A 16,346-nucleotide genomic window follows, 5' to 3' on the forward strand; every position below is an offset into this window, starting at 1 on the left:
GTCATTTTTGTTTTTTTTTTTATTTTTTTTATTTTTATTTTTTATGTGACTTCTATTTCCATGGTTTGGAAAAATACACCCATCAATGGAAACCATAGGTTTTAATTACTTGCTTTAGTAATTTATTGTTTTTGAATGTTTTGCACCGTTAATCAAGGAGTTTATGCTTCCTCTGGTGCTAGGTTTCTGTAATGTTATCTTGTTTTATTTACCTTGATTATACTTGTCTGGTGCTATAGTGTTAAATCATATCTTGTTATCCTTATCTAGCATGTTTTATTTGGTTTCTAGTGCACTGTTCATGCTGTGGTTAAGAGTCATTTCAATAATGGCTCTCCTTTATCACAACTTGATGCTTCAGATCTTCGAGATGCTGTTCTTCTTCAGGTATGTTCTGCAACATAGATTATTTCTGTAAAATGAGGACGAAACAATTTCCTCCAGAAGTTATCTTCGCAACAGTGCAGAACAAGAGTTTTCCATTCAAACATTATTTAAAATTAGGAACTCCTATTATAATGAGCTTTACATTTCTCACAAAATGCAGGTTGTCTCTACACTACAAGTATTTCCTGAATTCAGCGTGCTTTTCTTCAATCCTGATGCAAAGGTAGCTGTTCTATTCAGTTATTATTATTCAAATGTATATTGGAAAGTTTCACCTTTGCTCTAAGGGCTAAGTGAATTGATTTGCCAAACTATTTTTCGAGCTGCACAAAGGGAACTGAGGCAAATTAGTTTGAAAAATGCATAGGGAAAGTCGTCTACTATGTAAAATGAAACTATGGCTTAGGCAAAGGAGGGGTTTTTTTTTTTTTTTTTTTTTCTCTCTCTCTCTATTAGTCCATATTTTATTTTAAAAATGGAGTTAATACTACATCCACCTAACTACAGGTTTGAGTATGGGGCAACCTCCCTTTCATATATAAGTATTTAACTCTTACCCCCTGTGTTCCCTTAAGTTCTTTCCACTTCCTGTTGCAACACTTACCAAAGAAATGAGGAGAGTGAAAGTGTACATTTCTGTTTTCAAATTTCGTCTCTGTTTCCCCTTTTGTAATTGTATCCTATATTTGCATTGATAATGCATTAATGTGTAGCAGAAACTTTCTTGAAGTAGGTTGATTAAATTGCATGCTAGTTAAATTTCATATTCCTGATGTTCATTCAAGCTGCAAATGTAAATGTTGTTTATTTCAGATGAATCTTTCAGTTGTTGGAGGAAGTTGTTTTCTGAAGGTTTATGTGAAAGATTCTAGAGTTCTGGAAGTTATGCAGCCTGCAACAGGTTTACAGTGTTCACCATTGACTTTAGTTCCTAGAGGTGTGGGAACTACAGTGGTAGATGTAACTGATGTAGGGCTTTCTCCTACACTTTTGGCTGCTTCAATGGTAACTCTCCTAACCAAGCAGAGTTTTTTTTTATTTTTTTATTTTTTTATTTTTTTATATATATATATATATTTTTTTTTTTAAAAAAAAATGATTTTTATTGTCCGTGAAGTTTTCCACATACAAATTGATTTGTCGGTGATCAAACTATATGTTACTGTAGACTGTAAAGAAGTAACCTTTAAACTCTATAATGAGCTGCAGTTTCTGTATCCTTTTAAAGCATCTGTCTTGTAGAATGAAGCAAATTCTGGCTGTAAAGTATGTCAGTCTGAAATCAAAACTATTACATGGGTTTTGTTTAAAATTCTCTTGCTTAAATATTAGGTAAAAGTTGCAGAGGTGGACTGGCTCAAGATTATTCCAGAGAAAGGAATAAGCCTGATGGTAAGTTTATATTGAATTTGGATTATTGTAGTTTTAAATGGATTAACAAGCTGCCTTGGGGACGTGCAGGAGGGAAGCTTAATCTCTATTGACCTTCTTGCTGGAACAGATGACGGGAACTTATTTAAGTCTTCTCAGGTTTGATTTCTCTCTTCATTCCTCTATTGTGAATCCAGTATCACGTATGAGGGGCTGTCTTCCAAACATTCATTTTTACATCCGGAAGAAGATATAAATTTCATATCTGCTTATGAACTATCATTAATAACCAATTTATTAAGGGAAATAAGCGGCTTCAGCCTGTTTTCCAGGTTACAATTGGCAATATAATAGTTACTCCTTTTCTTTTAAAATTGTAAAGAATAAGATTGGTTTAAAATATCTTGATATATATGAAACATTGTTGTTACTTTTATTGTGCCAAATAATTTTCTTTCCCCGACTTTGTAATGTGAGAAAGCAACATTTTATTAAGTTGAATGGCACATATTAAATACAATGAAATATGACAATTTCCCTTTGTCTCTAATTTATCCTTCTAAGTTCATTTTTGCTTTTGGCAGTATGCTTTCATGAAAATTCAAGTATTCATAAAGGAACATATAGTCAACCTTGTAGATGGTGATAATATACCTATTGGTGACGGATATATTAATACCTCCAACTTCACAATATATGGAAGATCGGCTGGAGTAACCTCTCTTTATGTAAGTATACATACATTGAAAATTCTATTATTGATAACTTTTTTTTATTTTTTTTATTCTTTTTTTCTTGGTAGAAATAACTTTTTTTTCTTTTTAAAAAATTACGGATTTTTTATCCTTATTTTTTTTAATTAATTAATCCTTTTTGCTAAAATTATATTTCAGGTTACTTCTAGACAGCAGTCAGGTAGAGAAATATACAGTGGAAACATCACGATTGAAGTTTATGCTCAACCTTTGGTACACCCTAGTGATTTATTTTTGGTTCCTGGTGCATCTTATGTGGTTAGTATCTGATCATAATATTATCAAGTATAACTGCTCAATAATCTATTTGCACTAGGCAATTGGTATTTTAGCTGTGATAAAAGCCTGCATGACAGTTACTCTCCCTTAACTTGTATTTCTGACAGCAGTGAAACTTGTGATATTAAAGTATATGAAAATCTTGTCCTAATATTATACATACAAGCTAAGAGATGTGCATATCAGTAATCTATCAAGATCAATTTTCTGTTTTTTTTAGATAAATTTTTTTCTTAATGGTGGTGTTTTTTTTATTCTTTTTATTTTTTGTTTTATTTTAAGGATGGTATTTTTTTGTAAGATGGTAGTTTTTGTAGACAAAAATGAGAGAGGTAGTCATGAATTATGATAGTAGAGTTTTTATTTTATTTTATTTTTAATTGCACTTCTTTTTGGTAAAAATGTATTTTTTAAAATGTAGAAGGGTATTTTAGGAAAAGCAAAATTTATCAACCAAAAGGTCTTTTCTCTTTATATAGTACTATAGATGTAAACAACAATTTAAACTTTCTAATTAAAATGTTAGATCTAAGCAAGACAGAGTACCTTCTACTTATGTCTTTTTGAGTTTATTCTGTAAGTAAAGATTTGCAGTATATTTGGGACACAAAATTTTGTAGGTCTCTTAATCGTGTGTCATGTTTGCTCTTTCAATATGTCTCAAATATATCATTTGCCCGTTTTTGACCTTTATCTTTTTAATTAGTCACGTACAATGAATGTCATTATACGGGAAGGTCTTGAATGGGTAGGTCCTTATATTGTTTAACTTATAAGAGTCGTGTACGGTATCATTCTCATTTTGTTAAAATTATAATGCAATGTACAAGGAATTCCTTATGTACAAGAAATATATAATTTAGATATAGTACAGGTAGTTTTTATAATTTAAATTCAACCATTTATAATGAATGTTTCAACATGATGTTTGTATTATCCCCTTGTATTCTACCAGCTCATTTCGTTAAGTTAAAATTGGATACTTGGTGCAAGAGAGAAATATTGCCTCCACTTTGCTCAATTCAGTTCAAGAGAATATCCTTTGAAAGTGAATTGCAACTTTCAAAGTACTACGTGTATTTTGTTATTATAAAAAAAAAAAAAAAAAGGTACTACGTGTATGAGAAGATTGTGCGCTGCTGGGAAAAAAGCTTATCTTCTCTACTCCCAATTAAAATGGTGTTTTCTGTACCATTGTCAAAATGAGTTGTGTTGTCCTGCCTTATGTAAATTACTTGGCAGGGATATAATTGATTCAGAATATTAAATTGAACTATATTTTCAGGAACATTTGTTTTTGTTCCATCTCCATGACATGCTTCTAACATCTTCTTTAGCTTACTGTGAAGGGAGGACCAAGGATTGGTGTCTTCATTGAGTATACAAGTATGAATGATAGTTCTGTGGCAGTTCATGCTTCTGTGGGACAACTATATACAATAGCACTGGGAAATGCTGTAAGAGAATGATAATACTCTTGTTTTCTTCTTGTATCATAGTGCATGAATTGCTGTCAAACTGATGTATTTATACTGTTTTTACTAATTTTTTTTCCCCTTGCCAGACCATAGTTTCTACCTTTTATGGAAGTGGAAGAACAGTCCTTTGTCAAGCATATGGTATAGTCAGAGTAGGGATTCCATCTGCAGCAATTTTGAATGTACAGAGTCAGCAGTTGGCTGTTGGACGTGAGATGCCTATTTTTCCTGTCTTAGTCGAGGTAAGAGAAGTCAGATACATGTCTATATGTTTATCGTCCTTTCTTTCTAAATTTTACTGATATTCTTGACTTATTTAGGGAGACTTGTTTTCATTTTACGAGCTTTGCAAGAATTACGAGTGGACTACTGACAACGAAAAGGTTAGATTATTTGTGATTCTTGAAAATAACCACCTATATATAGTGCTGTACTGATAAGTTCATGCTAATTCCTGTGCTAAATGGATCTGATACTCATAACTAGGTACTGGATTTCCACCATGCCGAGCATAAGAGTGATTTCAACTACAAACGGCCAAATTTGGAGCTGAGCAGCTATGGGTATGAGGAGGAAATCAATTTTATAAAGATTCTAACTGGAAGGTATGTTAAGAGATATGTATAGCATAAAATTGTAGAGAGATTTGGCTAAATGAGCTTTTCTTGTGTGTCAACTTATTAGGATCCATAGTTTAACAGCTTGAATAAAGGTACTGTATTAAAAGAGTTTTGTTTGCTGATATGTATAGCATAAAATTGTAGAGAGATTTGGCTAAATGAGCTTTTCTTGTGTGTCAACTTATTAGGATCCATAGTTTAACAGCTTGAATAAAGGTACTGTATTAAAAGAGTTTTGTTTGCTGCTAAGGTCCCGCGTGATTAATGTTTGTGATTTGTGTATCATCGTTTACTAGATTGAGAACCACCTTGAACTGGTACCCAACAATTTGTGATACAGCACGTGCATACCCAAACATAGTTTCCGGATTGAGGAATTGTGATGATTAAAGAATTATGTAAAACCTGTGTCTGAAAAAGGCTAAAGTTGGAATAAAGCAAATTATGTAAAACTTGTGCCTAGGGCTAAAGCTCAGGTTTGATGTGTGCATCTCATCGAAGTGAAGCAAAAATTTATAGAATCAAAAGGTTGTAAAGATAAAATTAATACAGCCACTATGCCTTTCTGCACCTCATTGAATTCACCTTGTTAGGCCTTTCTCAGAGCTTTGATTTGATGCTTTGACTAAGACTTTTAAATAGACCTTGATTTGACTAACCTAGGTTACTTTCGCAGGATTCTTGGTTTAGTTACTGTTGTGTTTAAAGCAATGTTACTTGGACTCTTCATATTATACCTTAATATTCTGACTTGTGGGACACTAGGACACTTTATTTTGGGCTGTAACCATGAGTTCTTTACAAAAAATAGCAGAGAAATCATCTGCTCCAGATTTTTGTGCATCACTTAGCAAATCTGCATTCATGTGGAATGGCCCTGTTTTCATATGGGACCTGGATGTTTGTGCTTCAGTGCTTCACTGGGAAAGTCTGCATTCATGTGAAATCTAGATTTTTGTCTTTTTTAGGTGGTTAAATTTAAAAAAAAAGGTGGTTGAATTAAAAAGTGGGCATTTTAAGGGTGGTAAAATACAAAAATTCCTTGTAAAAATCATGCAATTTCTATAATTTTGCCAATTTAATAAGGTATTTTTTGTGTTTTACCACCTGAAATAACCCAGTTTTAGATTTAACCACCTAAACTAAAATTTGATTTTACCTCTGTTCCCTGAGTCCAGTGAGGATTCCGGCTGTGGGCTCAAATTCTCACTTTTTCCATGATTTCACCATCATTGGTTACTCTTAACTTACTTCAGCCTCCATAATCAACTGCTTCAACCTCCAAACATTAAATTCCTCTCCCAAAATTTGTAAGAAAATTAGTCTATAATATTAGGTGGTTAGTTCATAGGAAAAATTCAAGGGAAAAGGTGTTCAAAAGGTCAAACTAACTATTACGCGGGCCCTACAGTCGAATTCCTCACCAGGCAGGCACTTAGTGGTCAAATCAATAGCTTTTCTTTTAATGAGGTGGTAAATAAAATAGAATTATTTTTGGTGGTTGAATCAAAAACCAGGTTTTTTAGGTGGTAAAATACAGTTAAAATAGTTAGTACTTTTCTTAATGTACTTTTTTTTTTTCAACTCAGGTCTGGTGGGAGAAGCGAAATTGCACTTACATTCACTTGTGACTTCTCGTCTCCCGGTTTTAACTTACATCCAAAGGCTTACAGCGCTTCCCTACTCATAAGGGTTGTGCCTGATCCTCCTCTTGCTCAAGGGATTCCAATTACTTGGGTTCTTCCTCCGCATTATACCACATCAGATCTCTTACCTCCTTATTCAAATTCACAAAAAACTAAAGATAATCAGAGTCAAACAGTAGCTTACTCTTTATTGGGATGTTCTGGAAAAAACGTTGAAGGTGTTATTTCTATTTCTGGCCATAGTATTACAACAACCGAGAGCAACAATCTTGCTTGTATCCAGGCCAAAGACCTCAGTATCGGGAGAATTGAGGTTGCCTCTTGTGTGAGGGTGGCTGAGGTACTATTATAGACACTCAGTGGCATATGGTTTGGTCAATTGAGCTACAGTCTGCTTATTTGATGATTTGTTTTCTTAATCTTCATGACTAATCATTGTTACCTTGTTCATACTGTCTTTCTAATCCAGGTTGCTCAAATCAGATTCCCGAGGAAATTAACATTCCACCTTGCTGTTGGCGCTGAACTTGAACTCCCTGTTTATTTATTTGACAATTTGGGTATTCTACATAGCACTTTAATTCATACTTGCTAATCATTGATAAGATATTATCTTTAAAAAAAATGAAACGTTAAAATTCCTTTTGAGAAGGAAATCTCTTTCTTGAAACTTACGATGTTTAAAATTCCTTTGAGCAGGAAATCCCTTTCTTGAAGCTCCTGATGTTGTGGTGTTTGACATTGAGACTAACTTCAAGGACGTTGTTGCTATTGATAATGTTAATCAGAAAAATGGAAGTGCTATAATCAAGGTATTCATGTTAACTATCTTACCTACTCAGAGAATGAAGGTTCAGTTACTTGCCGTAATATTATAACATATTTCATTCGAAGTACTCTTAGCTTGACCAATCTTTGTAACATTTAACTCATTTTGTCATCAGTTGGATTTTTGTCCCTTTTTTTTTTTTTTTTTTTTTTGGGGGGGTTTCTTATGACGGTTGATATTAGCTGACCCCAAATCATTTTAGGACTTACACCACGTTTGGATAACAATAGTGAAGGGGAAGGGGAGGTGAGGGGAGGGAGAAGGTAAACTTCCATTTTCCTTTCAATTCCCTCCCCTTCACTCCTTACATTAGATACCCAAACAAAGTATGATGCATCCCTCCCTTTCTCTTCTCTTCCTTTCCCTTCATTTCTCTCTATCCAGACAGTGTAAGGCGTATTTTTTTTTTTTTTTTTGGATCATAAAGTAACTTGACTTGGGTTAATGATCTTATTATATATGATTTTTCTATATTGGTTGTGTCAAAGGCAGTGCAACATGGCAGAGCTCTTGTTCGTGTGAGATTTGGTGAAAATCTGCAGAAGTCAGACTATGTGATGGTAATTGTTTATCTCAGGTCTCTCATCTTTGCATTTTCTTGATTCTTAAGAAGTTAAGAGTGAAGTTTAACAATAAGAATATCATCAAAAGTTTAATTTCCATTCTCACGATGTTTATATTTTCTTATTATATAAATTTGGATGGAGGGGGGAGGAGGATGCAGGGGAAGGTCATGCCATCCGTTGGGGGAAGATAGACACACAAAGGATCTTAGTTTGACGTGTTTCGGAAAAGAAACTCTCCATGATACATGAACAGAGATGTTTTCCTTAGCTTTTTGACTAGGATGGGATTGATCCCTCTATGAAACTTAGTACTAAAAAATTAAAATGTTCTTTAATCCTATAATATGTATCACACCTTATACTTAATAAACTTATGCACAAGTTTGTTTAACAGGGATCATTGTTCTAGCATATGAATATGCTAGGAATTAGCTCCCAAACAGTAATAAGCAAAGCTAATTAGATAGAAAAGGATAGCTAAGAGGGATAAGTTGTATTATCAAACTGATTGTTCAACAATACAATGCCTTCTTTCGAGAGGAAGGTGCTCTCCAACAAGTCAATAACAGACTTCTCAACAATATTCAACATGATTACCTTATATAATCTCCCTTTTTTTTTATGACTAAATTTTATGTGTTAATCAAAAGATTAAAGATGATGTTTTCTCTTCCTTCTCTTTGCATTATGATTCTTATAGTATTATGTTATATATATTTTTCTTGTGAATTAGTCTTTGGTATGTTTAGGTTTCTGTGGGAGCTCATATCAATCCACAAGATCCAATTCTTCACCCTGGAAGCAATTTGAACTTCAGTGTAGAAGGTAAAAGCGGCTAATTCTTCTTAGTTCAGTTCAAATAATTTTAGTTCAGTTCAAATAATTTGGTATTTTGTAAACTCATCTCTCATCCCCCCCAAAAAAAAAAACAAAAAACAAAAAATCCCTTGTCCAAGTACACTTTAGGTAGAAATCTACTTTGCTTTTATGTATGCAAAACTGGATTTCTTAGCTGATTTTCTCAGGTAGTAGCAATTTACCATAATTGAAGGGAATTCTTCCTGACTGAAGATCATAGTTTCTTGGTGCTGCATTTTATTTCCTGATTTGAGATCCTCTGTCAACCAATCTTGCTGAGTTTCTTTGTTAGGACTAAATGGTCAAGAATTAGGACAATGGTCAAGTGGTGATGAAACTGTTGTTTATGTGGACTCACTTTCGGGTAAAGCTGTGGCAATTGGGAAGGGTACAGTGTCAGGTAATTATTGATTCATAATGCTGCAAGTTGTCCTAAGATTTTAAGCATGAAGACTTTGCATTTATTTAAGTAGATTCATTTGACCTATATTTAAAGATCTATAATGTGAACAGTTACATTTCGAAGTTCAAGCTTGGAATTGCAAACTACTGTAAGAGTGCTGAATGGAGATCTCATATATGTTGATACTCCAACAGACTTCTTAACCAATATTCATATTTCCCCGGGAGGATATAAATTCTCAGTGAAATTCAGGTTTGTGAAATTGTCTCTAGTTTTCTGCAAAGACTCCAATGCAAATGTATTACCTCTTCTGTTTTTTTTTTTTTCTTAGTTGACACACTTTGACTAGGTTTTGTGATTTATAGATGCAATAAAACATAGTGATGTGGTATCTTGTTTCAATTGTCTCAATGTAAGTTCAATTAAAATTCACTTTTTATAATTTTACAATGTTAATTATTAACAATATTGGTAAAATTGTGCATTGGCAAGCATGAAAAAAAAAGGTGTCTACTAAATAAACAGAGGTAGTAATTTATTTTTATCACACTTTAATATTTAATTTTTACCTTTCACTATCTCTAGCTATTTCTCTTTTTTCTCCTGCTTTTGACCAGTTGATCTCTGATTCTCTTTTCACCCATGTTTATTTGATTAGGTTGATCAGTTAGCCTTTGATCTTGACAAATATACACTATCTCTCTCACAACCGCAGATAAAAGTTGAAATACTTTCATAGAAATAGGGCGGCTTACGCGTGCCATAGCTAGCCATGTCCAAGAAGCTCTTTCGGTTTGGCCTTATGTTACAACTTAAGTTGGGGCATTAATGAGAGAAAATATGTAAACAAATATTTTTAGGGTTATAAATGTCCTACACTATTCTTATGAGTTAAAATAATGAGCCAATTGACATAAATGAGGGAAAATAAGTAAATAACATTTTAAAGAGTATAACTGTCCAAACACTATTCATAAGAGTTATCTCAAACTTTTTAAAAGGTAGAGATAGAAAAAAAATATTGGTTTACTTGAATAGATTTGATAATTTGTCATCCAATTCCAACAAATAGTGTGAGATTCATTACTGGATTAAATTGTAGGTTATAGTTGAATAAAACGTATCAATGTGCTGTCCTTTTCTTCTTGCTTGTAGTAAGGTAGCTAGTGATCGAGTTGCTTTTCAAGTAAGGGTCTGTCAGAAAAGTCTCTCTGTTATTGTAGAAATAAGTCTGTACTTTAGTACATATGATGATGGTAATGGTATGATGTGATTGATAATTTGTTCTTTGTGACTACTTGTAATGTTTAATTTCAATGTGAATCATGGCCCGGGTAGTCGTCAATATATGCAACAATATCATCTTTTCAGGGAATAAAATATTTGCAAGGCGTATGAATGTTGAAATATTTTTCAGTGTTTATTTGAAAAGTTAGATTGAGGAAAACAAACAGTTTAGGGTAACACACATAATATGGGAAACACTCAGTTTAGGGATGTATCTGCCTCCCACTTCACATCAAGAGTATCATTTTCTGTCTATGCCTATTCTTGGGTGTAAAATTTCATAAAGCATATGGTTCTATCTTCAATCCTGATATTTTAAGGGTTAATACAGTTAAAAGCAACTTAGTTGTAACACTGAAAATACCTTACTGGATTCCTAAACATCTGAAAATATGATCTGGTGTTCTTTGGGCAACTCCAATTTGGAAGTTCTACTAAAGTGCTTACTGTTTCCGTTTTAGAATAAGGAAGTAACATAGGATATTCTTTTATGGAAATTTCATACTTGTCTGTATTCAATAGAGGTATTTATAAAAAATTCTGTATTCAAATTTGTCTTTAGGTAGAAGTGGACATGAGACCTAGATTGGGATTTTTTTTTTTTTTTGGAAAATAAGATTTTATTACCAAAGAGAGAAAGTTACAACTTACAAGAGCAAAGTTATAACTACCACCAGAACACCACAAGACCTGTAAAACAGGCCAAACCCCAAAAACCAGTTCTAGATCCTATCCTAGCCACCTTCTAGGAAGGGTTCTAGGAAAGGTCTAGAACAAACTGGACTCAGATTTCCAGCCACCTTCTAGGAAGGGTTCTGGAAACCAGGACCAGACAACAACACAAGCAGCAAACTACAAGGCAAACAACTAAAAAACCACCAAAACAACAAAAGCCTAAAAATACAAAGGATTTCTATTAGAGACAAGGCAACAACAAGCAGACTGCAAACTTGAAACCTCTGCCAAACCCAGAACAGCAGCACCTAGCATGCACCAGACTAGCTGCCACCCAGAGCCAGCAAACAACAACAAGAACAACACCAACCCAAGAGCAGAACCAGCTGCCACCCTAGCCAAAAGACCAGACGCAAATAAGCTGCACCACCTGCCAAAACAGCAGCAACCAAACCAGACCAGCAGCTCTAGCAGAAACCATAACAGCAACTGCAAACAACTGCAACAGCAACAAAACCAACACAGCACTGCAGCAGCAAAAAGAACAAAACCAGCAGTACAGCAACAGAACCAGGCCAGAGCATCAACTTCACAACAGTTCAGCAGCAGGCAACAGAGCAGCAACAGCAGACCAGCTGCTGACTATCACAGCAGCATAACAATCAACAGCAGCTGAGGAGCAACAGCACAGGACATCAACAGAGCCACTGAACAGTAGCAGCACAACAGTGCACCAACAGCAGCAAAGCAGCAGAGCAGCAAGGCAACAGCAGCAGAAAAGCAGCAGCAGCCTGCAGCACAGCACCAGAGCAGCTGGGCAACAGAAACTCAGAAGCAGCCAGAAGCAAGGCAACAAACCAGCAGGGCAAAAGCAGTAGTAGAGAAGCAGCAGCCAGCAGCATTATATAAATTTTAAAACTGAAAATAGCTTCAAAGATCAAACCAGCAGCAACAACACCGCACTCAAAACCCAAAAGAGCAACGAAAGCAAAACCAGCAAAAACAAACCCAACACTAGAAACCAGCACTCAGAAACTAGGAATCAGAAATATGAAGAACCAGCAACAACACCAGAAAACCAGAGAAGCAGAAGCAGCCCTAAACAATCAAAAATTTGCTTCCCGCCGGGATTCTACAGACTGAATGAAAGATAATATCCCTAACAAGGGCATCAACAGATTTGCAGCACCCAGTAAACAAGACTGCATTTCTCTGAATCCATATACCATAAACCGTTTCAGTAAAGGCTACATGGATCACTTTGTTTTTCAATCTGGAACTTCTACAAATTTTCTTCATCCAATCAATCTCATCACTAAACTGCTGAACAGGCTTGGAAACATGTAAAATACCCAAAACCTTGTTCCAAACCTGTCTAGAGTATTCACAATCAAAGAATAGATGTTGAACACTTTCATTGCTATTGAAACACAAGAAGCACCTTGGATCACAAGAAATGTTCCATTGGAGCAACCTATCCTTAGTGACAAGCCTATTCCACAAAGCTAGCCACAAGATAAAAACACTCTTAGGAGTTGCCAAGTTATGACAAATGACTCTCTTCCAAGGAACCTTAGGGACTTGGGGTCTAATAGCAGCATAAAGCTTCTTGATTTTCACTTTGTTGCCCTGCATGAAACCATCCCATCCCCCTTGATCATTCACAACATCTCTACAGCTCAGAATCTTCTTCAAGAACCAAGAGCATTTAGCAGGGGTAGGGGTGGTCCAACAATCTCTATGCTTGAAGTAATAGATATGGACCCACTTAACCCAAAGATTATCAGCCTTGTGAGCAATATCCCAAAGTAACTTAGTGACAGCTGTTTTATTCCATTCAGGAAGAGACAACAAATTCCAGCCACCACAAACTTTAGGGAGACATACATTATTCCAAGCCACCAAAGATTTTTTAGCAGGGCAACCAGTCCAAAGAAAGCATCTGAATCTAGCCTCGACCTTTTTCAAAATTTTCTTTGGTAAGATGAAAATTTGAGCCCAATATGTCTGAATACCAAACAACACACTCTTCACCAACTGAAGCCTCTCAGCATAAGACAAGTGTTTAGCCATCCACCCTTGGATTCTAGTAGTCACCTTCTCCACCAAAGGCTTACACTGAGCAATAGTAAGCTTCTTGGAAGAAAGAGGGACCCCAAGATACCTAAAAGGGATAGTACCTTGAGAAACACCAAGAAGCTCCCTCAGCTCTGTCTGAACATCAATAGGAACTCCTCCAAAATAGACTTCACTTTTATCAAGATTAGCAGCTGAGAATTTTAAGAATGCTTGGAAGAGGAGCTTAACAGAAACACTATCAGCTCTAGTGAACATCAAAAGATCATCAGCAAACATCATGTGAGTTAGGTTTAACTTTTCACATCTAGGATGAAAGTTGAAATCAGGAGTTAACCTAAGCTCATCAAGGCATCTGGAGAGGTATTCCATATCAATAGCAAAAAGATAGGGAGACATAGGGTCACCTTGCCTTAGGCCTTTCTTAACTTCAAAGGGAGGAGCAGGGAAACCATTAATAAGAATAGAATAGGAGACAGAAGTAAGACAAGTCCAGATCCAGCTAACAAATCTTTGAGGGAAACCAAGCTCCTGCATAACAGTGATAAAAAATCCCCACTCAACTGAATCATAGGCTTTCTTCAAATCCACCTTAACCATGCATCTAGGAGAGATAAATTTGTGATCATAGCCTTTGATCAATTCAGTTGCAAGAAGGATATTGTCACCAATGTGCTTGCCTGGAATGAACCCTGGCTGAGCATCATCAATCACCTCACCAATGATAGCAGCAAGCCTAGCAGTTATGATTTTAGAAATGAGCTTATAAACCACCGTACAACAAGCTATAGGTCTAAAATCCTTAACATGAGAAGCATTAGGGATTTTAGGAACAAGAGTGATGGTTGTACAATTCCATTGCTTAGGCAAGGTCCCTTTAGTGAAAAAATCAATAACACTAGCATAAATATCATCTTTCACAATATGCCAAGCTCTCTTAAAGAAAAGGGAGTTAAAGCCATCAATACCAGGAGCTTTAGTGTTATCAATTCTCTTAAGGGCAGCATCAATTTCATCATGAGAAATAGGCCTAATAAGATAGCTCTGAGCAGCAAAGCTAAGCTGCTTACCCCTCCTCATAGTGACAAGGTCAACAGCAGGGAGCCAAGGAGCCTGAGTCCCTAAAAGAGACTTATAGAAGGAGATAATTTCATGAGAAATAGCATCCGGATCCTTGAGCAACACCTGATTAGAATAAATAATGGAGTCAATTCTATTCCTTGCTTGTCTACTCTTCATCACAGAGAAGAAATAATGAGAGTTTCCATCTCCAAGCTTAATCCAATTGATCCTTGATTTTTATTTGAAGATGCTTTCTTGAATATCATTCCAGTGTTTGACAACCTTAATAGCATCAGATTCTTTAACATAAAGATCCAAATCATCAGGATTCTGAGCCATTAAGTTCTGAATTCCAGAAAGCTCAATATTAGCTTGATCAATCTTTTCCTCAATGTTTCCAAACTGCTTGCTATTAAGAGACTTAATACTAGCCTTCACAGAATTAAGCTTCTGCCAAACAAAACAACCAAAACCCCAATGAGAAACAGTATCAAGAAAATCAGGGTGATCAGCAATACAGTTTAGAAACCTGAAAGGCCTACCTCTCCCAGAACAAACATCCAACAGAACTGGACTGGACTATGATCAGATAAGGAGGAGAGGAGATAGACAGTCTCAACATGCCCATGAGAGGCCAGCCAAGCTTGGTTACCAAAGACTCTATCAATCCTAGAAAGAGTTATAGGACCAGTGTGAGCCTTATTTGACCAAGAGTAGAAAGCTCCTTTGCTCTTAATCTCAGAGAGGTCCAAATCATCAACCAGACTCTGAAAATCTCTAGTCTCATAATCAGTAACATCAGTACCATGAAGCTTATCTGAAGTATGAAGGACAGAGTTATAGTCACTAGCACAAAGCCAAGGAGAATGCTGAATAGAGATGCTTCTAAGACCTTTCCACAAAGGAAGCCTATCATGAATGGAGTGAAGCCCATAAACAACAGTAAGATGAATTTGAGTAGAGAGGTCCTTAGAAGAAACACTACAATGAATGAACTGTTCATGAACCTTCAAGACATTAACAGTTACTCTATCTGCATTCCAACCAAGCCAAATCATCCCTTTGGGAGAATGGTCATAATTACACAACCAAAGCCAAGAAGAGCCAAACTTCCTTTGATAAGTGAGAACATTTTTCAATTTGATTTTTGTTTCAAGCAAACCAACAACATCAACTGAATGAGAATGAAGCAACCTCTTTACAGAGGCAACTTTGCCAGGGATGACCCCCTGACATTCCAAATAGAGTAAATCATGACACCAAAGGGGGATTAACCTCACCCCCGCTTGGATTTATAGTGAAACCACCTGCATCATCCATTCCATTTGCAAATAAAGCAACAAAAGCATTAGAGGTAGAAGTCTAGTTTGTTGGCTTTTTGTCTTCCTTCCAACTATTCTCCACCCCTCATCTGAATTCTGAGAAGTATGAACCTGTGGAGTAATAATAGATTGTCCATGAACAGAAGCACCAACATCAACAGCAGGAGCACGGGCTTGGCTAGGCTTAGGAACCCAGACCTGCTTTTGCTTAGGAGGAACAGGAGCCGGCTGCTTAGGAGCCTGCTTAGACATAGCAGGCAACAGAGCAATCATGACCAACCTTGTTGCACTTAGAACAAAAAGGAGGGGCCCACTCATACACTACCTTGAGCTCCAATAGTTCCTTTGAAGGACTCTCAACCCATACAGAATTAGGCATAGGCTTTGTAACATCAATTTCAATTGGAACCCTAGCAAAAGACACTCTAAGTTGTCTAGTAGTACATTCATCAGCACAAATTGGCACTCCAAGCAAACTACCAATGCGGCTAAGAGTGTCAGATCCCCAACAATTAAGTGGGAGATTAGGGAACTTAACCCAGAGAGGAACAGTTCTAAGAATTTCAGCATTAAAATCAAAATTAGGACACCAAGGCTTCACTATCGCTGGTTTTCCAAGGAACATATGAGGACCAGAACAAAGTATAGTATCTTTATCATCACTAGAATAGAGATTAACGATAAAGTACCCATCATCATGCCAATAAACATCTGGTTTTTGCATATCATTCC

General features: G+C 35.8%; 1 protein-coding gene across 3 annotated transcripts in view; it reads left to right on the top strand.

The window, feature by feature from the left end:
• The window catches only part of LOC110725029 (nuclear pore complex protein GP210-like), a 32,696-nt gene that overhangs the window by 11,630 nt on the left and 4,720 nt on the right, over nt 1-16,346 (top strand). For all 3 annotated transcript variants that reach the window (XR_002512120.1, XM_021904509.1, XM_021904510.1), the window contains exons 13-30: nt 292-387; nt 548-610; nt 1,201-1,392; nt 1,720-1,779; nt 1,849-1,917; nt 2,343-2,486; nt 2,652-2,771; nt 4,130-4,249; nt 4,357-4,512; nt 4,591-4,653; nt 4,757-4,875; nt 6,480-6,876; nt 7,006-7,096; nt 7,236-7,348; nt 7,854-7,925; nt 8,681-8,756; nt 9,082-9,189; nt 9,303-9,444. Coding sequence is in view for 2 of the 3 variants with exons in the window: in XM_021904509.1 (XP_021760201.1) it covers nt 292-387; nt 548-610; nt 1,201-1,392; nt 1,720-1,779; nt 1,849-1,917; nt 2,343-2,486; nt 2,652-2,771; nt 4,130-4,249; nt 4,357-4,512; nt 4,591-4,653; nt 4,757-4,875; nt 6,480-6,876; nt 7,006-7,096; nt 7,236-7,348; nt 7,854-7,925; nt 8,681-8,756; nt 9,082-9,189; nt 9,303-9,444 (2,201 nt within the window). In the remaining variant the exon portion in view is untranslated. The remainder of the gene's footprint in view (nt 1-291; nt 388-547; nt 611-1,200; nt 1,393-1,719; nt 1,780-1,848; nt 1,918-2,342; nt 2,487-2,651; nt 2,772-4,129; nt 4,250-4,356; nt 4,513-4,590; nt 4,654-4,756; nt 4,876-6,479; nt 6,877-7,005; nt 7,097-7,235; nt 7,349-7,853; nt 7,926-8,680; nt 8,757-9,081; nt 9,190-9,302; nt 9,445-16,346) is intronic.

This window comes from Chenopodium quinoa, unplaced genomic scaffold (assembly GCF_001683475.1).
Source record: "Chenopodium quinoa cultivar QQ74 unplaced genomic scaffold, ASM168347v1, whole genome shotgun sequence".
NCBI classification, from domain to species: Eukaryota; Viridiplantae; Streptophyta; class Magnoliopsida; order Caryophyllales; family Amaranthaceae; genus Chenopodium; species Chenopodium quinoa.